Raw genomic sequence first — 26,719 nt, forward strand, 5'->3', positions numbered from 1 at the left:
GCCAGGGAACTGCTGACTCAAATCCATCTTGCCATTGGGCAGGACCTTCAGGTCCCTTTCCAGAGGGCTCCTCTCCAGCCTCTCCTTCCCCAGTCTGTACACACATCCAGGGTTCCCCATCCCAGGTACAGAATCCAGCACTTGCCCTTGTTAAACTTCATACAGTTGGTGATTGCCCATTTCTCTAATCTGTCAAGATCTTCCTGCAATCTGTTGAAGTCTCTGCATAAATATGTTGTTCAACATAACAAACATGTTGTTCTTATTATTGTTAACCTGGACAAAGTATAAAGCAGAAGGTATGAACAAGCATACCCAAATCCATACCTGACTTTGCAAATACAATTTTAATCTAGGCACAAGCTCTTTGAGACTTTACTGTTCCCTCAGAAAGGCAAGATAAACAAGTGCACACAGACTGCTTTTTCAAAAACCTTGCTCCCATGCATTAGAAAAAGATAATAATTTTATACTGGTAACTCCTAAATGTAGTAATTCTTTTAAAGATCATTTAGAATCTTTTATACATTCCACTGCAGGTTTTAAGTGTAGACCTAGTTAGCTCTGAAATAAGTGTGTTAGCAGCGTTCTATGTCATTCTGTGGTATCATCATATGCTAAACTAAGGGACGTATTTTCCTTCTTTCATTATTATTTCAATGTGAGGAGGTGGGAAAAAGATGGTCCACACCAAAGAAAAAGGGGGAAAACAATAACAAATTGGTATCTCTTTCGAGAATTGCCCCACAGGCCAAACATTTTTATGTTCTTAATCATTATTAAATGACTTAACATGACACACAGAGCCTGGCAAATGATTGCATCCTGACACAAGAACGAATTACAAATGAAATGAAAGATCAAGCTGTATTAGAGGACTGCCTCTGGGAAATGAAAATCTTTAATTCTCTTTTATTATTGACATTTATTTGGCTGCCATGAATAACAACATAGCAAAGAGATTCAGCTATGCTTGTGCACTGAATAGCTTATCCCACGGCTCAAAACTGCCTTAACATTTATCATGTTTGCTTTTGTAGCTGACACCACTGCATACAGTCTCTATCCATCTCACATTTATCATGCATATAAAGTGCATTCTCTAATTTAAGTTCATTTCATAGCGAACAAACAGCTCAGATTAGCAAGTGTCAGTCCTCAAATAAGCTCCCGGTTGTAAAAATATCAAAGAAGGGATTAATGGATTTGTTAACAACTCCAGTTTGAAGAATAAAAAAAGTACTCAGTGAAAATTAAATAAGAGCACAGGAGGGTTACACATAAGATTTAGGTTTACTACATTATTACTAGCTCACGTATAAAAACATATTTATGCTGCTATTTTTCAGTCAAGTGTACAATACTTGAGTAGAATGCCTCCACGTGGGCCATTCACATCAAGTAGTAACTTTCTGGAAAGAACACTTCCATCATCATCAGTGCAATACATATAACCAGCTCTCAGTGACTGGTATCCATTCCCTTTGAAACAGTTTGTAGCTAAGAAAATAGGGGAAGGAGCAAATTGTTGAAGAAAAAATTCAAACTGCTGCTAGAAATGATCTTCATAGCAGCGACATACCTGCTTAGTGCCTAGCCCTGAAGCCACAGTCTGAAGCCAATTCTGATTTTGAGGCAAATATTGTATGAGTAAGCACCAGTCCCCCAGGTGCAAAGCCTCCTCTACTTCACTTGATTTCCAAAGGAGGAATTCAGCCCAGCCTAATAACTCACCTTGTGAAGGAATGAGCTACTAAAATAGCTCGCCACAGCACATGTTTTTAATAGCTTTATTTAGTCTAGAAGCATAGGTGGACAGAATTAAAGAGACTGTCAAAAGGTAGGCAGTCATGTTTATAATGCTTAAATCTGTGCATCGTACATCATCAATTTAGACAGCAGAAACTGCTTGTATCCCTGCTAGAACACCTTTTTCCCACGTACTCTTTTGGGAATTGAAGAGCAGACGGCTGAGAAAAGCTAAAGTGAGACTTTCTGCTCAAAGCAAAAAAAGCTTGGAAATTCACTTAGTACTGGATTTCACTTCCTCCTCTTTGCAAATGTTTAAATATACTACACTGTTGCACAGCTGTTCTCAGCAGGCACAGTGTATTCTTGTTTGCAGCAAAGATGGCTACACAGATAAAATCTCAAGTCATAAAAATTTGAGTAAAACCAACTGCATCAATATTTTAAATCTATGTTATAAAAATGTTCAGAACTAAATTCTCAGGCATTCTTGTGAAATAATAGCTTCTTAAATTCAGACTCTTGAAACAATTAAAAGCATTAAAAGATGAGAAACACGGTGCAACACCAAAAGGCAAGTGCTCTGATTACCATTTGAAAATTGTAAAACCACAACTTGTAATTCATTAGCTGGAATATTTACTGTGAGCAGCAAGGGAGATTTGAAACACATACCTGTAGCCAGTACAGTGTCATCTTTGCCCTGGGTGAAGACTACAATTCGCTGCCTTTTAGTGTTCACCTTCGGCAGGGCTTGTGTCTTCCGGGCTATCTCTTTAATGTCTTCAGTCTATTAAGTCAGAGAAAGAAAATTGTTGTTACAGCATACTGAAGTGGTGGGAACTTTATTAACAGTTCAAAGATTTATTTTCTTATAGCTAGGTATAAAATAGACTTTACTGACAGTAGAGGAAGATTTTTAAATGGAGGAATACTTAATTCTCCTAAGGGTTTATGTAGTACTATGAGACCATTGTTTTTAATCTTGATAATGATAGTTCAGCTATTCCAACCACTGCAAAACCAAAAAGCTAACAAAGGAATTGCAGAGCATTTCTTAATGATCAGTTAGTGGGTTTTTTTGCTGCTGACTGGATTCTAACCATACCTACCATAAAATTAAAAATAAGATTGGTAAGAGAGTACTTTGGATAAACCCCGAGCTTGGTTTTCATCCAATTTAGAGAGGTTTTATACTATTGTAACATCTCTGACTTCAGCACACTTACAAATACTTTCTTTAACTTCCCTACAGTAACTGATCCCATCAGGCAAACTGTGCACTGTACCCATGAGAGGGTGTGCAGCCCAGCTCCCACCAGCTCGTTGCACAATTGAGATGCAGGGAAACAAAGGGCAAAAGCTATATTCAGCGGGGCACAGAACATAACCAATTTTCTGACAGGCTGACCTGCAAAAGTTTCAGAAATCTTTGCTTTAAAAGGATGTCGTACTTCACTGTGCACGTAGCAAGGAACAGAGAACCCATCAGACTGAACCAAATCTCTCATTCATCCAGTGTCTTACACATCAACAAGTTTGGAATGTTTAAACTAATAAATAAACTCCAAGTAAATAGATTAATAATAAGAAGAAATAATAAGAATAAATTAATAAGTAAACTCTAATAACATTACTTGTCATTAGAATATTGTAATTTCTATTCTCCCGTTGCCCTAAGATCTGAAACAAAAGGATTTCAATTTCTAATTTACTTGGTTTTCAAGCTAATCTACATTTCTGTTATTTGTATTTACATCAAACCCTTTTATAATGCTATATGGGAAACTTTTGTTCTTAGATTTCTAACTCAAGTCAGTGAGTTCTACAAATTAACTTTGGTGTAATCTATTTCTTGTTGTTGATAAATATATATTTTTATTTTTCAAACATTAGAAAAGGAGTATGTATGACTGTAATTATTCTCTGTGCTATTTACTGTGCCCCACTTTGTTCACATCTGTGTTAAATAACACTGTATTTTTTCCCTATTTCTTCTTTGTACAAGGAACTGTAGTGAAATGTAGTAATGGCCTAGCCTTGAATATATGAACAGAAAATGATACTTTCCGCATTGCTTTGTGTATTGTTTGTTATGAATCCCAACTCACTTCTTAAAACACTATTACAGACAGACAATATTCCTGGGCTAATATATTTACCAGCACTCCTTGATGTGAAAATACCTACCTTTTCTGCAACACTTTCAGCCTCCCTCTAACTTCTTCCCTGACTTTGGGTAGTCAGTGAACCCATTGATTTATATACATTTGGCAAACATGAAAATAGTTTCCCTTTCTTTATTGGTCTCTTCACCTCTTTTAAAAATTCTCTCCTACTTTTCATTTCCATGTATGATACTCTCACTTATGTTATTTCTTCCTTCCTCCTGCTTAGACAGCTAATAAAGCTTTCAGAAGGCAATGTCAGCTACCAGAGAAGAGAAGAACTGAGGACAGGAACACGGGCCACCTTACCACTAATTCTCAGAAGGCAAGGAGTCTCTTAAAGATGCCAGAGAAAATAATTGAGACTGTTGCTCTTCTGTTTTGAAATGTTTTTTTAAGAGGTTTATGAACAGCAGATATCAGCTGGTGGCACAAGCTGTTGAATATGGGATGGATGGAGAATGCAGCCCTCGGCTTGGTAATACACAGGCTTACCAAAACCTTGCCATAGGAAGGTTAATCTCAATTCTGAAGTAGTTCAGACCTTGCCAATTAAGAGATTCACAAATTTGAAATTGCAATAAAGCATCATGAAGATCAAAGGAAACGGGGGAGAGGTGTTTAGTTTTTGCTAAGTCGGAAGTGGCTACTAGTGACTTTATTAGGCACATTTTCAGTGGAGTAAAGCAAGCATAGAAATGAAAGAGCTTGAATATATTTGTACAATGTATTTGCAGGCATGATGAATTTTAAAAGGAAAATGATGAAGTTTTAATAGGCGAAAATGGCATGATCAAGAGATGATTTCTTCAGTTTAATGAAGAATAAAGATTAACTTAGATGAAGAAAAGAGGACACCAACGAAAGAGGTTTGTGAAAAGTGATGGTAAGGATGAAATAATATGGATAGGGAAAAAAAGTAAAAAGCACATATGTTTTCAGGAATAGTTAAGTATATAATAAGCATGCAACAGTAGAAGGAAAGTATTTAGGGTGAAAAGGTAATTTTTTTTAAACAGCAGAAATTTCAAGACAGAGGGCTTTAGACACTTCTGATTTTGTAGAATTTAGAAATAACTGAATAATGTGTTCTGTGAAAATTAACTTGACCATTTTTAGCCAAAATTACTTCCCATGCTAATTTTTTTCAAAGAGAATAAAATATAGCTTCAATGTGCGTATTGAGGAGGTTTTAACTTTTGCACAGTTTCTTTTTGAAGGTACAACTGTGACATTTAAGAATATGTGAATATTTACAGCTGGAGACTGCAGAGGTACTAATGCCTCTTACTTCATTGTCAGGCAAACATTATCAAATGTTGCCATCTCTGATTTCTGTTCAGAATAAATAGCCAAAATGTATAATATTTGTTTTGCAGTGATTTTTTACTTGCCAGTTTAGTGAGTCTTTCTTACACGTCCTGTGCCTATGGACATGGCTGAATGATAAGACTGGTTGTAGTTCTAAAGCCTCTACAGACTCCCTGATTCACAGGATACTCCCACATACCCACTTACATACTTGAATCTGATTTAACAAAGCTGATATACAAATCTCACTGAAGCATGATTTGCCTGTTGATGCTGACCTGAAACACCTTGCAGGTGGCATTCAAGTGGGATATGTGCACAGGAAGGAAGCATACCAGATATGCCAGGATCACACAAACTGCATCCAGTCAGAAGCACTATCAAACCATGTCTTCTGATTTCCACCTCTGAACAGACACCAAATAGCTGGGAGTGCCATAGCCCTGACCTAAACAGGCATAAATCCTCCAAAACTGTGCATTTGTGCAGTGTACCTCATTAACTTAAAGCCCTAATGCTGGTCCAGGGTAACAAAACTCTCTCTAATATGGTTCCCCAATGAATATGGACTTAGAGGAGACCTCTAACAAGAAAAGTTATTTTGCATGGTAGCTGCTACTAACCCATAGATACTTACTGTCCCGTTCATTTCAGTTTACTTCCTGGATTGACAGACAGATCTGAACCCTAGATTTTATGTTTAAAGTAGTATTTTGTTTTCCTAATTTTTATGTAGAAGAAACAGAAATTTACCCTTTTGTAAAAGCAAAACGTCATAAAAAGACCTCATTTGTTATTTTTGTTATTTGAAAATTATTAGAAATGTTATTAAAATATACAGTATGTATATATATGTATATGTATATATATATAGTTTTAAAATGCCATAGAGCATGAAATTAATAAAAAAAACCCCAACCCCACAGTGATGCTCAGGAAAAGACAACATCATAAATAATGTCCTATTTTTGATTATTACAGATAAGTGTTGGTCAGGGGATACATTGAAGGAAATAATGGTCTTCAAATATCATGACTGATTTTACAAAACAACTTTGTATTTCAGCAAAGTACAGTGGAATACTAACTGTGGGAATGGTGCAGCATAAAAATTAAAAATCCTTTGAATGGAATTTCCCTTACAAAGAAAAAAACAGATTTGTGTCATGGAGGTGCTGTTTCTCACCTATAACAAGATTTCATTTTTTCAGAAAAGGTGTCTATTTTACTGAAGTTCTCTTAATTGTAACTTCTCTCTCTTTTTTTTCAAAAACTGTTTCAGACTGAACTCATTCCATGTGTAAAAGATGAACTTAGTATACACAATTGTTGGAATTACTATGAGGCAGAACAAAAAAAACCTAACAAACAAACAGCTAAACAAAAGAAGCTAGTCACCAACTGATTTTCTATGATAAAAGATTTCAGATTAAGAAGTAAAAGCCTTTCCAGGTGGCAATTCAAATGCAGCCACCAGTAACTTTTAATCACTTCTATGAAAAACATCCTCTTGATTTTTGCCCTGGTCAATCAAGTTCTTTCCTTGAATTTGCCATGCTTTACCAGTTTTCTATTCTCCATATAAAAATCAAGCTTTTGAGAGTTGCTGGGAAATTTTCCTGGTTTTAATTGAAAGGCTAATTAAAGCTCTTTAAGTTTTTCATAAGATGCTTTATTATCAGAGTGATTTTGTGGGTTTTTTGCCTCCATAGCACAACAGGAAAACAAAACTGTGGACATTATCAAGTTTTATACATCTCTGTCAGCAAACTTGACATGTGAGTCGTTGCCAAGCAAGGGAGTAATAAGAGATAAGATCATAATCATTGTGCACTTTACTGATATGCTGTAATCAAATGTGGCAGATTTAGGATGTTCAGGAGGAACTGTGCTAAAATCTCTAAGCATGCACTAATGGAAAGGTTAATATGATGGTAGTTAGCAGACACCAGTAAAAGCAGTTTGTCACTAGAGCTGAATTTAAACCAGGCACATTCAAAGTCTTTAGCTCAAGGGGGCAATAAAAATATAGAATGGGTAGACTTAATACATTACTTCCTTTCTTTTTATTGTCTAGCTACCAGAGGGTACCAATAATTTCTTATGCTTCATATTTTGGAAGCATCTGTGAAATTCATTCATTAGCATAAACTCAAAGTGTATTTTTATGCCTAACAATACGGATTATACAAATGAAAACTGACAGTGATAAAAAGTCTTGATTTCTACAAAGCAGCCACGTGAATTTGGGAAACATAAAATGAAATGGGACAGCCCACAGTTTTAATAGCTAAAACAGTGATGGCATTGATGTACCTGCTGGTGTATGGTTCTAAAGAAATCTAAATTGTAGAACAAAAGCTGTCAGTCTTTCCCTCCTTTTTTTATATGCAACCAATCACACCCAGAAGTGGCACACTCTGTAAGCGATGTGGTTTGAATTGCGCGGCTTCTATTCATGCAAAATGGGTGTTGAGCAGTCAGACTCCTTTCTATTCTTTTACACTGCAAACAAATCAATTAAGGTGGGTCTTATTCCAGTGAAAAAAACAACATGTAAAAGGATTTATGTGTGTTTGGTTCTGCAATTTCGATTGCAGTAAGATCACTTACTATCTGTAAAATTAGCACAAGCCTTGTCACGTTAATTATAGTATTCAAAAACTGCCTGTTTGAATTGGTTAGAGACCAATAGCTGATGGTTCTCCAGATTAAGCTATCTGAATGTAGCCAATGGGAGGTACTAGTCAAATAAATATGTTGAGAAGATGAAATCAAAAGCTCTGAAAATCACTGTAAAATCAACAGTATTTACTTCAAGAAAATACAGGATCAGACATTTTTAGAGCTCAGATGGAAAACACCAACTCGAATATGTTTTGAAACAATTTCCACACTACCTTTTCTAAAAAGCAGCTGTTTGTAGAAGCATGGTTTACATTAATCAGTACCTAACAATTTTATATACAACCTTCCTAAAATTCATTTGCATAATGATAATCCGCATATGGCAGGGTTTAAGTTATTTAAGCGGTGTTATATTTCACTATTTAGTGTTGCTTCACCACTGCTTTAGCAGTGAATCCTTCTGGAGTGTAATGCAGCTAATGAGGTAGCTTTTTAACTGAACAAACTGACAGGTCCCATATCTGCAGAGGCAGCTTGAAACCGTGCCCAACCTCTCGGCTTCCCAAGAGGCTTTTCAAAATTCAATAAATAACATCTGTAGGCGATGTTGGGTGCAGACCTAGCAGAGTGCGTCATAACACTGAGCTGGCAGAACAAAGAAACCATGACGACTGCCAAGTTTCCATGGCAACCGCTGCGAGGCTTGGAGAGTATAATAGCACATCAATCATTGTCCAAAAGAACTTCATTATCAGCAAGAAAAAAACCTTTAGGATCTGTTTAGTGTGCAATTGTGGGTTAACTCACCTCAAAGCCTTGCTCTCTAGCGAAAGTGGCAGCTTCCTGAAATAATAAAAAAAGAACAGTTAATTATAAAGTGCTAGATAATGAAGAAATAACACATTTTGAAACTCATTCAGCCAGTTTTCCTTTTACACGATTATCTCAATATAGCCATATACAGTTGCTCAATTCTGATAGTCGCACCAAAAGCTTCTCCCTCTTCCCTCAAGCCCAACAACAGTACAATGTCAACACATTTCACAAGTTCAAATAAAGAAGGTACAATATGTTTTTTTCCAAGTGAGGAAAGTTACTTCTGCAGATAGGACTTGAACTAGGAAACATCTCTCAGGCATATTTTTAATTGAAATTGTATCATACCTCCATTTATGTATGGCACTTTTTGGGATACATGCTATCAAGCCATTTTAAAAAAAATCATTTGTCATCTACAGTGCGTTAAAAAACCAGGATCACTAAATGTGTTCCGACCCTTGTGGTAGAATCAGATGAACATTTAAAAATATTCTGATGTCTTAATCACTGGTTTAAGCAATTTAACTATGTTCTTTTCCTGAAAGAACAGAGGAAACAACATTATATCAGTATGTCCTCATGTCTTATTTATATTAATTGGTGCAACTAAAAATCTGGTTTGAAATAAAAGCAAGGGGATGGAAGACAATAGCAATGTTTTGCCCTTACTCACTTTCTATTTTAACATTGGAAAGAAATATTGCAGAAAATTCCTGAAGTCTTTATGTTTTAACTTTCATTCTTCCAGATTATCTTTGCCAAGTAATATTAATAGAGGGATAATCTTGAGCCAAAATGGTGAGTTGATCTAACTACACAGAAATAACTACTGTACCAAACCAATCCAGTGTGTCTACAAGAGGTTTTAGTGCTTCAGAAAACACATAGTTATGGACCTACATGATCTGCCAATTTGGGGGCAATAGAAGAATCTGAAGTGGGTACAATTGATTATAACCACAGTAAGTTGAGGTTAATAAAATGTGATAAGCTGAAAAGCACAACTCCTCAGGCTGCTTCGCTGCAGAAACATAAGGCTGACCGGGTTACCCTTAGCTGATGTTGACAGAAAAACTGAATCATGGTCCTGACAATTGGGTGCGGGCAAGGTTAGCCACTTTGACAATTTACTTACAATTGAATCCCTTCTTGTACATCACACAGTCAATGACATTTGCTAGCCTGGCTGTCAAGAAGGAGTGTAGGGTTCAAAGATATCATGCAGTGTTTTCCTAAACCAGCATGTGATTAACAAAGCCTATGCTCGTATGAAAAAAGGAGCCTTGCAAGCTTCCACTCTGCAGTGATGCACTTACAATGAACTGCAACACAATCAAGAAAGCCTCACATGGGACCGTGACACAGGGGGAAAAAAAAAAAAAGAGAGAAATAAGAGAGTGATAGGGGGGAAGAGAATAAGAAAATTGACTAAAAATTATGTCTTGTAGCCAAATAATTTCTTTAACCTCAGATTTTTGGTCATGAGATGGAAATCGGAAGTTACACTGATCTGTCCTAAGGGATTTCTTTAAAATCCCAATTCAGCAGGACATTAACATCTGTGTTAAACTATTGTCTGGCCAGGAAATTGGACACCGGCACATGAAATAAAAACTGTTCCAGTGAAGTGGTGCTTTCTTATGTGGGAGACTTTGAGAGAATTCATCTTAATTTTCTGTACTGGGGCACCCATGCATAGCACATGTGTTTTGGAAGACCTGGCCCTTCCACAAGAAAAGATAAATGATTGCACATTTGTTAAAAAGTATCGCATCTTCAGATTCTCCTGTAAGAGTGTCATCTTTTAGCCTGGTCTGCTGCCCAGCTACATGAATAATGGCAGCCAGCATAAAATCATAGATTTTCCTGCTGTTGACCTCTAATCTAAGGGTGCCTGAACACGCCAAAGAACAACAGTAATCTTAATTTTCTTCTCTCCTATCAACTAAACCTCAGAATGACTCCTGAGCAGCTTATTTCAGTAAGGATTGTGCCTACAGTCCCCTAAAAACCAGCCTTTCTCAGAGAGAGATCCCTTTAAGAATTAAGACCTTTCCAGTAAAAAAAAAAAAATAAATAAAGGCTCAAAACACACATTTGGACGGTACAGTTTAGTGCTTGTGAAACACTGAGAAATGTGAGGGAGGCTCTGATTGCCAGGGACAGTTCAAAGTAAATTAACCAGATAAAAGCGATGAGAACCTTTTAGTATCTATTCACAATAACAGTGAGAACAGGAAACAAGCAGAACCCATCTGTGCAGCCCTAGGGCACCTCATACTGAGCTTCACGTCTCTAATAAAGTAGTCAGGTTAAAGTCTAAGTGGATGTAACATGTGGAGACTGCTTGGGTTACAGCGGCCAGCCGGGGCGTTCCCTGGTGCAGGTGATAATCAGTATGATAATCACTATATTTACAGGCTTTCCATTTTATATCTGACATTGAAAATCACGAAGAAGGAGGGATTAAGGAAATAAACAACCCGCACAGAAGCTTTACCGCTCCCCAGAGAATGCAGCATTTTCATTCATGCGTGACATGCGACAACAGCAGAGCAAAACAGCGACTGAACAGAATTTTCTTAGGAGGCTTCATTTCACATCAGGAGTTCTTTCAGTTTTGATAAACTTTACACATTATTCATTCATTCATTACTCCAACTCAGAATTTTCAGAGCTGTTTTGTTACTGCCTACAGAACACTTCATAAAACCCTCTCCACCTTATCACTGTTTCATACTAAATGCATAAAAAACTCACACTCCTTTTTCTATATAGCCTTTTTACTAACTGTGACAGCAAATTTATTGTTGCACCACCTAAAGTAGAAATGAGATTTGTTTTTAGTTGTGAAATGTCATTTGGCTCATGCTGTTTGGGGAAAAAATCCTAAGTACACTCAAGCTGACAAAACCTCTGTGCAACGCTACTTAATGGTAGTAACACAATGTCACCAAAGTTAACACACACCCTCTCTTTGCACAATAGTGAGCAGTTTACACAGGAAAGCGAGATAAATTAAGGAGACAACAATAAAAAAGACAACTTCCGTTAGTCCTGGCCTTGCTGTTATGTTAGAATTTGCTTGCTAGCTGAAAACTATTTCCATTCTTGCCATGTATTTTATTGCTGTCTGAGCCCCAGCACTCAGCAAAAGGAACTTTTTATAATCTGCACAGGCTAATTTTAACGGGACTTGTTAAAATCCTGAGCCTTTTTATCAGCAGCAGAACAAACTACTTGTTTATAAGTAAACGGAAACATACCTTCTAAACACAGAATCCATCAGCCTCTGCAATCCTAGGAGTAACATATAATCCTATGTTAGCCCCCTGTGTTAGAATACTTTTATGATTATAGAGTTAAAATGGCTCAACTTCAATAATTGCATGTTCAGCTTGCCATTAGACACAGAAGGCCCACCACATATTGAATATTCTTGATACATCAAATTTTTTTTTGTTGGTACCAAGGTTTTATGATTACTTGATCAAATTACAGCCAAATGGTAACAACATGCATAGAGGGTTAAAATTAATTCATGTAGGCCAACATAAAACTCACACAATTGCATTAAACAGCATTTGAAAACATGTATTGCCAAAATTAGCTGACAAAGGCTGTTTCAAAAACACCAGCAACATTATTATCTACAATATGCATTTTAACCTTTGTATGGGGAAAAAAAAGGAGCACTGAAAACTAAATTTGCATTTCATTGCTGAAATCAACATTATCTCATAAAGAAATGATAAAACAGCAGGACAGCAATGATACCCTTGCACACTGAATGCATTTCCCATAATTGCACAAAAAAGCAAATGCAGGGGACACTGAAGATAATCTCTCCCCTGCCATCCTTCTTGGTAGGGAAAACATCTCACAGAATAACCTCAACTCACATATTACAGTACTACCCCCTGGATTTACTGTTTTTATTTGGAAGATTACTGACAGATTCTGAGGGAGTTCCTACTTCATTAACTGTAAACTTCCTGACTTGCCCAAAATATACCCTATTCACATTTCCAGGAATATCATCCTCTTTTCTCTGCACAGAAGGTCTGTGACACTGAGGGTTCAGCCCAGCCCATGAATCAGTGCAACCTCAAGCCTGCACACACACAGAGCAAGTGGAACTGCAGGGGAAGGTCCTTGCAGCCAGTGCAGAGCAGAGTGCATAATAACAAAAAGAAATAAAAAAGTAAACGCATTTAATGAGAACAATAAATGACCATGAGGACCATGGTCATGGTCATACTTTGTGTCAGCCTTCGATGGGACAATTCCCACAATTCCGTATTTGATTGATTTGATTGTAATTTGAATAGTACTTCCAACATTGTACCTTACAAGCCTTTCTAGACTGCTAAAATCTTCTAAAATTTACTCTTAAACATTTTCTTCCTTTCTTACATTTCAGAAGTATGGATTGTTAGTTTTCTTCTATTTACATTTTTCCTTGAACACACTAAATGCTACTATTTTCTCGCTCAGGTAATTCCCTTTTTCTTCAGTATAATAATTTACTACCATTCATCCCACTCCTGAGTTCATCTCCATTCCTAGTATAAATTTGTATTCTTTCTATCCTCCCTTGCTTTTCTATAGATTGTACTGTTTGTAGCAACAAAATTACTTTCACAAATCTAACATTAAAAACCTGTTATCTAAAAGGAATGGGTGACAACTGAAATAAACAAATGAAGATATAGGGAAGATTTTTGTAGAAGTGATGCCCACTGATATCTACAACTTCATTCTGTAGAAGACAGGCGCAAATAATCTAGGTTGGTTTCGTTTGATAATCTCCTTTCTTAAAGGTAGATGCTGAAGATTCATATTTCTGAAACAGACATTTTTATTCATGATTTCCTAAAGCACAGCAGACTTGTAAAACAAAAACCAAAAACAAACAAAACCCAAATAAAATAATGTATTATTTGTCTCTCTGCACTATAGAGACACGAGTCTTTATTGTAATGTAATTACTAAGACTTGTAGTTCACTTTTCCTTAAGCAGGCACATTTGTCCTTCTGTCTGTCCCTTTTATCATCATTCCCTGTCCCTAACAAAGAGCTTTCTCATACAGTTCTGTGTTTTCAGAGCTATAACCTTGTTTTATATACGTCATAGGTACTGAGAACCTCTGATTTCAGTGGCATCAGTTATGCCCTGTAAATCTGAGTATGGGCCAAACAACAGATACTCTCTTTTATTAAAATCTCCCTTCTTAATTTCTTGGAAGATAAGTAATGAAGAATGAATTACCATGTGCCCTCCTTTTGGTATTTCCTTCCTAAAAAACTTGTCCCAGTGCAGAAGATCAACTAGTTTTTAAGAAAGAGACCTAGAAATGTGCTATGCCACATTTCCTACTCTTCCAGCTTCAGGCCAGTTTATACTAAATATAACCCTGGAAATGGGGCTTAAGGCACAGAGAGACAATGTATTTTCAATTGTTGCCTTTGAATTATAACAAAGATGTCATAAATACATCCACTAACTTCACAGCAGAGTTGGTGAGGTGTTCTATCAAATCATCAAATATTTAATGCAGCCCAAGAACATGCTGATCTGTCTTTATACCACTTTTTCCTACATATGATTCACAAAGCCAAACTAAGGTAAATCTGATTTTATTCCCTGCCCAATTTTAGGAAACTAATAAATTCATATACATACACAGAGATAGCACAGCAAATCCACAGTTTTTAACATGATGAATTAACAGCATACAAGAACTACAAGTACTTTCATGCAATGCAAATAGGGGTGATGTCAAAGCTGTGGTAATGATAACCATGACCTCCCTAAGGAATTAGAGGTAGATCCCACTAAAGACTCTGCTGATCAGTTGAAAACATTATTTCAACAAGTGGCTGCTATTGTTCTACTACTTAAAATGAATGGATGAAAAGTCTACAGGACACAGTTCCAGCTGGATCACTAACCTTTATTGCCAACAGTACATTTATTGTAGTTAGTGGTAAGTTACACGTGTTCATCTTCAATCAGTGCTAAATAGCTCTCAGTGGTTACTCCAAACACTGTAGACAGTCTTATCCAGCCTGTTATGCCATTGCAGTCTGATTTAGACAGGCATTACTTTAAGGTCAACTATTACTACATCTCACTGTCTTAGGGCAATACAAGCTCATATGCCTTTATATAAAAATGGCCATTTATAAAGGCATTAAAAGCTCAAAGGTAAAAGTAATTTCATGCTTTTCCTTTTTTCCTTTTTTTTTCCAGCTGAGAAAGTTTGTGATACGTGTGGGGATGTGTTACACAGATGTAATGCTTCAGTATTATTTTTATTTGACAGCACAGCGGCCTAATCCTGGATTCAGTCAGTAGTGTAAATCTGTTCATGTTTCAGAGAAGATCAGTCAAAATGGTCAGAGAATGGACAGACCCTGCACACAGCTTGAGAATCAACACTGAGAATCAGCAAGTATCCACCCCTCCCTGGTTATTACTGGAAAAAACACAGCTGGCATCAATTGGATGGGCAGATTATCATAAAGGAACACCAAGGTTTTTTTTACCTCACTTTCCTTTTCTTATGAGCAGCACTAGACCCCATTTTTTTTTTTAATGAAGGATAGATAGTGAGAATTCGTATAATGTCCTAAAATATTATTTCAGTTTGCTCCAAAAATACTAAAGACACTGGTAAATATATGCACACAGCCTTCACCCAGTAGCTGAAAATATAAAATAGTAAGAATCAGTTCAAGTGAATAGTCAGAATAAGTATAAATACCATATGGGGTTAAAGTTGTAGTGTTCAGAGGGGGTTCTGGCAGAGCACCAGAGGGTTTTGTCTGAAAAAGCCTAGTGTGAAAAGAATTGAGAAAGAAACATATTTCCTGTCCTGCTTGGGTTCACCCTGGAGTGTTTGTATCACGTACAATTCATTAATATTCAAGCTCTTTATTCTCCTATTCAGGTTACTACCAGAACTACAGTTCCTGCCAGAATCTTATGTGGAAAGAATCACCCTGAGTCAGAGCTTAATGCCATTACAGGGTCTGCAACAGCTGCAGCAGGGATGTGCCTCTGAGCCATTTTGAAATTTTATGATGGATAAAGTGCTATTACTTACATCTCTATCTTACATCCTTACCTAAAGAACTGAACTTCTTATGACTCTGTATGTGTCTCTCTTCTCACATATTACAAGCATCAAATTAGTGAACAATACTTCTTTACACCATTTCTCTATAAAAATGTCTGTTTCTACCTTAAAAATAAATGCATCATCAGAAGTAACAAAGAAGAAAAAAAGATACCCCCTCCTTAAATATCATTGAATCAGGAGCACATAAAAACATGAAAACAAAATATTAATAGCGAGAAGAGTTTTATTTGTATATAAAAATAGAAGATGTGTGTTGAAGTCTTTAATATTGCTCATTGAATGCTCCCAGTGTTAATTTCTGGCTGGAGGGTGACAAACAGAAATAAAAGATTGCATCATTTTCAATGAGGCCTTCTGTGATTGTAACCACTCAAACTAGCCTGAAATCAGACAAGACACTCTCATCTAGCTATTTCAGATGAAGAGAATAATCAGATACTCTACTAAAAGTGCTAGGATCTAGCAGGATTCTCTCTAGTCCTGGTAAAAGGTTAATGTATTTTTAGCACTGGAATTGAGTTGTTTTATATACTTTGTTTAGGGTGATGTCATGCACAGCCATTTAGAATTATAACTGAGGCTGTGGCATGGGGAACTCTGTAAAAAGCAATCACTGCGTCACATTCTTCATGTGCTGAGCTTGTTCTGCTTTTTAACTCTAGCAAAAAAAAAAATAAAGTTGCTCACTGCAATCTTCAGCAATAACAATATCTTTTAAATTTGTCTTCAAATTACATCTTTTACCCTTTCAATGAATTTCAAACCCAGTTGACTTTAGGATTCTTACTGGAGTTTCTTGTGCTATTTATTGCAACTTCAATGATGTATTTATCTGTATTCAAGATACAAATATTCAACATGAACTTTGGTTTCTGAAATTTTCAGTTTTAGCTAACTGTAGCTACCTTACGGAAGGAGAAACCTAGCTCTCAGTATGCACTAGCAGTGCTCTCTCACAACATGGTCATTGCACAGAAAAACAACTTTTCAATTTGATCACAGTTAGATCACTGTGGTCCTGAGTGAAGAATATAAGTTCTAATTCCAGATGTGACTAGGGCACTATTTATCATCTTGGATAAATTGCTAATTTCTTGGATCAATTTTTTTTTTTTTTAAATCCATAGAAGTTAGAATTTAATTGCTTTTGACCATTAAGTATATAAGGATGAGGGAGTTTGGTAAAGTTTATTTTTCTATTAGAAGCCATCCTGAACCTAAAACAGGCTCAAACAGATCAGAGATCAAAAGAATAGTCAAATAATGAAATTAAAGGGATATGATTCCAGCATATTTTTAAATGGTATTATAAAAGACATGCAGTGGTTGATTTTGGGAGGGGCCTCTGCACATCTTCTACAGAGTCCAACCCCACTCCTCAAGTAGGGTCAGCTAAAGCGGGCTGCCCAGGACCACTCAGTTTGGAATATTTCCAAGGATGGAATCACCACAGCCTTTGTGGAAAATCTGTTTCAACACCTGACCACCATCATAGTAGAGCTTTTTTCTTATGCTTAAGTGAAATCTCCTATAGCTGAATGTGTGTGTGCCTGTTGTCTCTCGTCCTGTCACCTCCCACCTCTGTAAAGAACCTGCTTCCATTTTATTAATTACCTCTTGTTAGTGTGCCTTGGTAACATCTCCCTGATCTTCCTCTTCTTCAGGTTCTCAGTCTCCCCTCCTCATACAACAGATGCTCCAACCCTCCATCACCTTTGTGGCATCACTCCAGTATGTCTGTGTCCATCTCATGCTGGGAGCCCAGAACTGGACCCAACACTGCAGAACACTGCAGACACATCTCATCAGGGCTGAGCAGAGGGGAGGCAATCTCTGCCCCGCACCTGCTGGCAATGCCCTTGCTAATGCAGCCTGTGATGTTGTGTTTGTCCTTCCTTGTGCAGGCACATCACTGCCTCATATCCTCTTTTTCCATTGAAATTCTGAGGTCCTCTTTTGCAAAGCTGCTTTCTACCCAGCTGGTTCCCAGCCTGTCCTGGGACCAACATTCCTCCCCAGGTAAGAGGACCTTCCATTTGCTGAACTTCATGAGATTCCCATCAAGCCATTTCTTCCCTCTGCCAAGGGCTTTGAAATTTGATATTATACTGTGATCTTTCTAGAAGAAGTGGGGTTCAGAATTCCTATGATAACTGAAACTACAAGCATACTGAGCATTCCATTTTACTTTTAAGAAACCACACTTACGAAAAAAGAAAAAAAGAAGAAAATTACAAAAACGAAGAGGTAAAACCAAAAAATATATAAAATTATGTACGAATATGCATTAATTCCTACAGGAAAAAAAAAATTAGATATTATAATTACGGAAAATTACATTCCTGCATCGAAGATCAGTAATCTTTCACATAATACAAAACAACAGAATTATGACAACTTATTTGTCAAAAATGCATAGATTAGCAATGCATTACTCCATGGATAACTGTATGCAGATCTCTTTCTTTCACTGTGATCATCCGCCCCAAGATGCACTGGATATTCAGCAGTAATACTGATATGCTGAATTAACAATGCTTTTGCCTGCTGGGTATTTGTCTTCCCTATTAAATCAACTATGTACACACATATATATACATACATGACTTTTACAAATGCATATATAGATCATGACAAAACAAATGTGATCTCCCTTTCTAAAACTTCCTATGCTTCAGTTTTCCAAGCCCTTCCTTGTTAAATCAGCAGTTTTCATAAGCAATTATATCCACTAGACCTCCACTTAGGGAAAAACAAGGTGCCTGCAATGGAATCCCACCCAGTAAAATATAACAATTTATTGGCACCTTCACCTCTTCTGAGCACTTGAAGGTCATGAGAACCTAGAGCTATAATTTGAGATATACTGGTTATAGCACCATTCCTGTGAAATAGTACTGATAGATCTTTTTGTTACTATGAAGTTATTTTAGCTTGTTAATACAGTTGCAATGATTTATTAGCTGTTCCCCCTTCAAGATATAATTTGATATCTTCCCAAATATCATTTGATATTTGATATAGTCACTAGTTATAAAATATGAAATTATACATACATTTTTCTTTCAGCATAATAACTGAAGTTGTTGTACAAATCGCTATGTTCATAAACTCACATAGAGAACTTTTAAAGACAAGCTGAAAAATAAAATTTGGACTCAGTCCACACAGAAGAGAAATGAAAGATTTGGTCAACATCTGAATAAACAAAAATTCTGAGTTTCAACTGTGCTATTTTTACAAGCTAAGCAAAGACACTTTGCCAGTGGTACCAGTTGTACATTCTAAAGATCATAAATCAATAATCAATCAAAAAAGTTTTGTAAACTTGGTATAGAATGATACAAAAAATTACCATTTCTGATTCTACCATATGTGCATTCTCCACATACTTCCAGACTCAAGGAAAAAAAATTTTAAGCCTCAGCTATACTTTAGAACAGTTACCATTTAACCTCTAATTCTACAACTTTAAAATACTACATTTATTTTAGGATTTGTCTCACAACTATTTAATTACTGAGATAACAGACTGACATTAAATTTTAGTATCCATTTATATATTTGTTAACCAGTGCTATATGCTTAGTATATGTAAACAAATAAACCTGAAATTGCACCTGATACCTTTCTTATTTTACACATGACAAGTCGAAGGCTACAAATTATTTTGAAGCTGAAATTAGTAGTCATAGTAATAATAGTAGTAGTAATTCAGTTTTGGACAGGTTATTTTTAGCTACATACTTGCTCAAGCCCTTCACTGCAGATTTCTCACACCTCTGTGTGTTTCAATGTATAAATAATCTATTTTTTCCTCTGCCTCTAGCATTAAATTTGTGTTTAAATATAACAGAAGTTATTTCAAGCTATTTAGTTTGACTCACACTTTCCAACACAAAAGATTCCTGTGATTTCTTCCAAGATGCTCTGTCTCTTCCATTTTATGCAAAATTTGAAAAGAGCTGTAGGGTCAGGTCAATGCTGTTCTTTTGTTCAGACTGCATTCTGATTTGGGTTCTAGAAATTTACTTCTTTCTTTTACATTGGTAATAAATTTTTTGGCCAAATACCAGGTAACAAGTGAATGAGAACATTCTAAGCAGTAGTGCTATACTCTCAGAGCAGAAGTAGTGGCAATAACAGCACACCAGATGCTGCATTGGAGGTTTTTTCTTTTAAAGACAGTTATTTATGGATTTAGGGAAATGAAGAAAAAATAGGCTGGGGCCTCTGTAAAGGGGTACAAATTTGCAGAATCTCCTTGGTTTGAGGTTTATTTTCTTTTCTAAAGAGCTACAAGGAATGCAGTGCTCACATAATATACTAAAATCTAATTATGTTATAAACAACTCAGAACAGATATTCTGCACTAGCAAACATGTATATTACAACTTCCTAATTCCTTACTTCTTGTCAGATTTTTATATCATGCATATAAAAATCAGTCAGGTTAATCAACTTTCAGTCAGGTTAATCAACTTCTGAAATGTGCTTAAAGAAGCCACATATGATATCTACCATGCCATGTTTTGAAAATCACTATGCTCTAAAAAGGCATTTTGATCTTAGGTTTAGACCATGAAAATGAACAGCTTATTTGGAGCCTGGATGGCTTACATGGCAAGCAGTGAACAGTTTGCAGAGGATACTGTGCTAAAAGTGTCACTTTAAAAAAATAATATTGAAGCAGTTCTTTACAAACATGGCACTTGTCCAAAGCACATATGGAACATAAATAGAACCGTAAAATTCTATGCACCAGATTTGACCAAGGTCTTGAGTACTAATTTATATTTTCTCCATTTTGCTGGAAGACTAGCTGCATTTGATAAAGCTACTTCATAAGGACTCTGTTCTCCTAACATTTACACATCACACATCTGGACTTGGAAAAGGATTCTAAGTAAAAGAGCCAACTAATGCAGATCTTGTTTATGTTATGTGCAATTACTCTTGTGTCATGAATCTCCCTGGGATATCAGAATGTGCTGAAGACACTCAAACAAAATATACTTCAAATAAAAGTGCAAAAGCCTGAGTGTTTCTGTCCCTATCAACGATCTTGGTACACATGATCATGGAAGAAAATTAATGGTACTTGTATTTTCTAACAATATTGCACTTCATTTTTATTAATTATTTGTATGTAATTAGAGCTGCCCTCAGCATCTGAAGATCTCTGTTTGGATTGTTTTTCTCTCACAACTCGCTCACTGCAGCCAAGGGAACTAAGTGATGGCAGTTGCAACACTCAATTCAGTTACATAAACACATCTTCCTTGCCAGATTCCCCTGCGGTGTTCCCATTTCATGAAGTCAGTCTGTAGCATTTAGTAATGTACTGTACCAGCAAGTTTCTTTTCATGTCACAAAAGATTAGGTCCTCTGCTCCTGGCAGCAGAGCAGCATGTGTGTGAGCATCACACACATGGAATCCACCCCTCACCAGGTGGCTGCACCAGCAAGAGAACAGAGAAGAAATACAATACTTGACTAGCTACAGAACAAGAACTGAATGTCAGATTTTAGCAGGAGAAAGACAGCCTTCACCCAGAAAATAAGGCAGATTTACTCCTAAGCCTGTTGCAGTGTCAACAACAATGAGTGTATCTTGCACCTTCAACCATACAGAAGACACTTGTGCTTCAGTCTGTACTGAGTGTATTTGGCAGTAATGATAAATAATGCTCTGGCCAGACTGTCCCTGTAGATGTAAACAGAGTTACCCTTTTTAACATCACAGCCGGAACAAACACACCTCTGACTATGAAAGCAGTATGTGGTAAAAGAGGTGACACAGACAGAGTGACCTAATCCATCACACAGCCCATCAGCTGCAGGGATGAGGGGCTTTCTGGACAAAATTTCCTCCACACCTGCCTGGCAGTGTGAAGCTGGGTGGTCACAGTCCATTGATTTGCCAGATCTTACCTTCCCCATGGACAGGTCACTGCCAAAGGCTAGCTGGGAAATTAGTGGCTGTATGTCTCTGCAAAGATCAGGCACAATAAGAGTCTCTGGCCATCTTTATAGCAGGCAGTGGAGCATCACAGAGGTCTCAGAGCTACCTGAGCTACCAGGCTGAGCTGGTAATTCATGCACAGTCACATAGCTGAAGGTACTCCTTAAGCACCAGCAAATTGAATCATCTAGTTTTACAGGTTGCCTGTCCTGGGTCAGTTCAAATGTCATTGGTTGAAGAGTACACCTATGCACTTCAAGGATTAGTTGCAAATTCCACTTGCTGCCTAGATAAATATAAAAACACTTAGGTTTTTTTTTTGTTTTTTTTTTTTTTTTTTTTTCTGAGAAACATAGGAGAACAGAAAGAATCCAAATAAAAACTGAAGTAGTTGGAGTAACTTATTTTTGGTTAAGAATTACAACACAATGAAAGAGGCTTTTTTTGATCCTCTTACACAATTCTCAGTCAACACTGAAGCTGTGTAAAAAAGTTTCCTTCCTTCTCTCTAATTTAAGACTTCATTTTCCTTTGGGGTCCTTGGATCAAATTAAAGAGTCTAAACAACAGCACTGCTATATAAAGCTGGAACCTGAACCACCTGGCCTACACGTCCAGTTCAAGGACTTAGGGAGGTTGGATCAAGCTTCCTAGCTAAAGTGACTTCCTTACTCTTCTCTAAAACTCCTACAGATAAATGTAATACAGCACCATGTCCACATCTCTACCCAGCAAAGTGAGATTCTTTCTTTGTAAGAATTCTGACACTACACAATTCAAGGAAGACAAGATCAACCATTACATGAATATAGATCAATTTTACTTTCACATTTTCACATAGAATTGCTAAAGGCTGGCTCCAAGTGTTGACAGGCTTGCTCAGTAACTCATGTGACATGCTTCTCTTCAGTTAAACAAGGAAAAAACCACTTCTGTTCCAGCATAAGATTGTCCACAAGTGGACACAATACAAATCTGAGTTAAAGCTGTTGTGCTTAAAATTATGTGCTCTCTCAGTTCAAATTAATGTTTCCTTATAGACCAGTTTTCATTAAAGGAGAATGATTGATATGGTGGATTAAGTCAGCAGGCCCTGTAAACTGCTTTTCTTCAAGTACCCATATTCATAATTGTTATATGTATTGAGGTTAACTCATGCTGCCTACACATGGGAAAATCTAGCTATAAAAATGAGTGGTCTACATGTGTGTGCTAAGAGTTTTCACCTTTTACTTGCCCACAAGTCATATTGAGGTAACCCACTACTGCCCCAGTGGTTAATGCTGACTTGGGAAATCTAGTACCTGGCTTCTCAATTCTGCTGGTTAGTGAGCTGCACGCCAAGGTATAGAAGCTACCACCTAAATTCTTCATAAATCTGACATTTCTAAAGTAAAAGAAGCAGCAGGTAAAAATCACACCACTTTCTGTGATGCTATTTTATATAATACTAACAACCTGTAAATAGCCAAAGGATAGTTTTACTTAGTTAACACTTAAAATGAGATAAAGTGTCTCCCTGAATAGTACACATTATTTTCTTGAAACATTGCAGGTAAGTACCAAAATTCCATAGAAGTCTACAGGTTAAGTATGAACTATTGGAGTCTCTTTTGATAGGAGCCAGTGAAGCTTTTCTTGCAGCTTAGTGGCAAAGAATTTACAGTACTAGTGATGCTAACAACCCAACATGCATTTGCAACATAAAATGTTCTGAAAATCAGTGTGTTGCTGTTTGTTTAGAAAAGTGTGTGACACTCTCAACTTCCACTTTCAATACTTGTGCAGAAAATATTCACAGCTCAGGTGGCATTTGGGTATTTTGTATTTCAGAACTAGCAAAGAAGTCTGGTGACATGGTCATTGCTATGGTAACTATACTTTTGTAGTAAACACTGAAGTAAGTAGGTACATAAAACATGTATAAGTTGTCACTATATAAGTTACTGTTGCCCTGGGGCTGCAGTAATTTCCTTCCTTTAAAATCGTTAAATCTAGCCATAAATACTTGGTATCTCTCAATGTCCTATAATTTCAATAAGATGACAGGGCTCCTCGTACATAATATAGTACAAATACACAAGCACATCAATTTATCAAAATAGGAACTTTCTGAAGAAGTAATTTATTGGCCTGTAAGTAGCAAAGTTGAACAGGCTTCTGGCCTGAATAAAGCAAACCACTTCCAGGTTTGCACTTGGGCAAGACCGAGCTGTTGTGGGTATAAAATGCTAAAGCAATTTCTCCATCACTGGGAAATACAGAGCCATTTCCAGGCAGAGAGCTCCACTGGATCATCTCAAGTCTTTTCCTTATTCTTTATTTCCTCCTTTCCTCAAACTATCCACCAATGGCTGAGGTGTGGAATTAAAAGACAGGCTGGACCCTGTCTCCTTCAGCAAACAGCAGTAATGTGCAGAAAAAGGTTTTGGTACCCGCTTTGTGTTCTGTTCTTCAACATAAAGAATATATGACCTAAGGAGGTCCTCTTTTTATCCCAGCAGAGCAATATAAGACCACTGTAATGTCTTTCATACGCAAACTTGTTTTGGAACAGTGAAGTGCAAGCTTAACACATAGCTTAACGTAAGCTTCCCACACATAGTGACAATGAACTGATACTCAGAGAAAGGAAGCACAGTTGTCTTCCAATTTAGAGCAGGACTGTAACTCTGCTGAGCAAGGAACTGGTCTACCCATGGCACAGAATGAAGGCAGACACTGATAGGTCAAGTGGATCTCTTGGGATCATTTCCTTGGCTTACATTACATGTATGGCTTGGAAGTCTTATGCTTCAGAAACAAAGCGAATAGTGTTCGGTGACAGCTGCATTATATCATCATATCAAATGGATTAGGATGGCCACGGAGACTGGAGGGCCTAGCCAGCTATCAGTGATGAGGGAAGTACAGCTGAATACGTCTCTTACAGAACATATGCCAACATATGCCCAGCGACTGGACAAACATCAACAGACACCCTTTTAAACTAGAGAATCCCACTGCTGCAAGAAAAAAAGAGAAAAGGTGCTAATTCTATGTATCATGAGAAAGCATCCACTTTAATGTATCATTGATGTTCTGGTCATCTCTAATGCCAATATTAAGCCCTGTTTTTCACTTAAAGCGGATATTTGACCTCTGTTTGCTGATACATATACTGTATCATAACCTTACATGCCTTGAATATATTTTCTGAGTGTACAAGAACTTTATTTATGAATCCTTTGACAACTAGGTTCTTTACCACAGATACTCATGGGCTGTATCCCAAAGGGTTTACATATGTCGTAAGTAATTGTCATTTGCAATTTGACATTCGGGCTATATTCAAAGATGGAAATTTGTACACAAACTATTCATGATTACTTTACCTAATTATATCTAGAAGGACTAAAACAGTGCAGGCAGCTCTAACATGAGATCACTGAAATAGTAGTTATCAGTCCTTGCTTCATGATTTTATAGACTGTAACAATTTATCTCTGGGAAAGCTCAAGGACTGTTTTTTGGTTTCTTACTTTTAGATGGAATGTCTCTAGTTAACTACATCCCTAATCAAAATCACATTCCACATCCTCTTTTCTTAAAAATATCCCCCATATCTCTGCTGCCTTAGCTACACTGTACGGAAGGAACCTGAGACAGAAGCTACAAGTCTAGAAAGGGACAATAGGGGGCAAGATCTCCATATTCCTCCAGCAGTAAATTCCTAGCTCAACTCAGGCTGTAATGTGAACTTCACAGTAATATAACTGCAAATCACCCCCTCGCAGGCTTCATTCTCCAGTGGTGCTCTCACTTCATTGTGCTGTTTTGCTGACACAGAAGGTACACAAGTACAGGTTAAGAGGCTGGTGCACTGTGGCTGTTTGTCTCATGCTTGGTTACGTTTGGAAATCTGTTCTTAGAAGTCAACACCAATAAAAAACAATTTAAGGTTGGTACAACTTGAGAAGAATAGAATTTTTTGTATTGTTGTGTGATCTTTGGTCTTTTCTTTGGAGTTCATATGTGATGCTTTTAAAAAGCCACAATTATAAATATGGTAATGATAACAACAACACTATTAATAATTAATAATAATAAGGACAATAATAATAATAATCCAGGATTGAAAATTTACATCAAGTCAATACCAGTAAAAATCAGGGTACGAACTGATAACTTCAGTATTAAGAACTGCAAGTATGCTGTAAGAATTTTGCAATCCACAGCTTGAACATAAACTCAGCAAACCCAGGGTTCGGCTGATATTGAAAAAAATTCAACTAAATTAAGGCAAAAGATAGACAAGCATGTTACTCATACATTAATTCCTGCTTGTCTTGATCCTATGAATGAAAACATACGTGAAAAAAGTCCAACGTTCTGAAACATAATTCCCAGCTAATTTACTTCTCCAAACACTAAACTATTTATTAGTAACAATAGTTATTCTGCAGTGTTACTACAGGATACCGTATCATTAGTACTCTCAACAGAAGGACTGAGACACCTCCCCAGCACACAGCTCCTTCATGGTGCTCTTGTGCTGACAGAGTCAACAAAGAGCCAGCTACTTCTCACACATCTTGCTCCACACAAACCCTGCTGTCACATTACAAACTAATGTGGAAATACAGGGAAGCCCAATCTCCTTTCCCTTTGCTCCCCTGCACAAGAGTTAGGCATAATTCAGTTAATATATTCTTAGCCCACAAGCCTTCACTCTGTTCTGTTAGAATTCAACAGTTGTTTTAAAACATGGGGACTACTACTGAAAGTTGCTGGAAGTATTCATGCAGAAAGCTGAAAAGATTGACAGTGAATTTTTTTACTTATATAGCAAAGACTAATTTGTATTTTACGCTGTTTCAGCAGTCTTTAACTGTTTTCTTCAAAATCACTGGCTCAGTGGCACCATATGGAGCATGTTGAACTTAAGGTAC

At 36.9% G+C, this 26,719-nt stretch overlaps 1 protein-coding gene across 3 annotated transcripts in view; it reads right to left on the reverse strand.

Annotated features, from left to right (window-relative positions):
- ADK (adenosine kinase) overlaps positions 1-26,719 on the reverse strand; it is a 265,886-nt gene that overhangs the window by 35,870 nt on the left and 203,297 nt on the right. For all 3 annotated transcript variants that reach the window (XM_021549097.2, XM_021549088.2, XM_021549106.2), the window contains exons 8-9: positions 8,664-8,699; positions 2,425-2,539 (exon numbers count right to left, since the gene is read on the reverse strand). In XM_021549097.2, the coding sequence (XP_021404772.1) occupies positions 2,425-2,539; positions 8,664-8,699 (151 nt within the window). The remainder of the gene's footprint in view (positions 1-2,424; positions 2,540-8,663; positions 8,700-26,719) is intronic.

The sequence above is a fragment of the Lonchura striata genome, chromosome 7 (genome assembly GCF_046129695.1).
Source record: "Lonchura striata isolate bLonStr1 chromosome 7, bLonStr1.mat, whole genome shotgun sequence".
Classification (NCBI taxonomy): domain Eukaryota; kingdom Metazoa; phylum Chordata; class Aves; order Passeriformes; family Estrildidae; genus Lonchura; species Lonchura striata.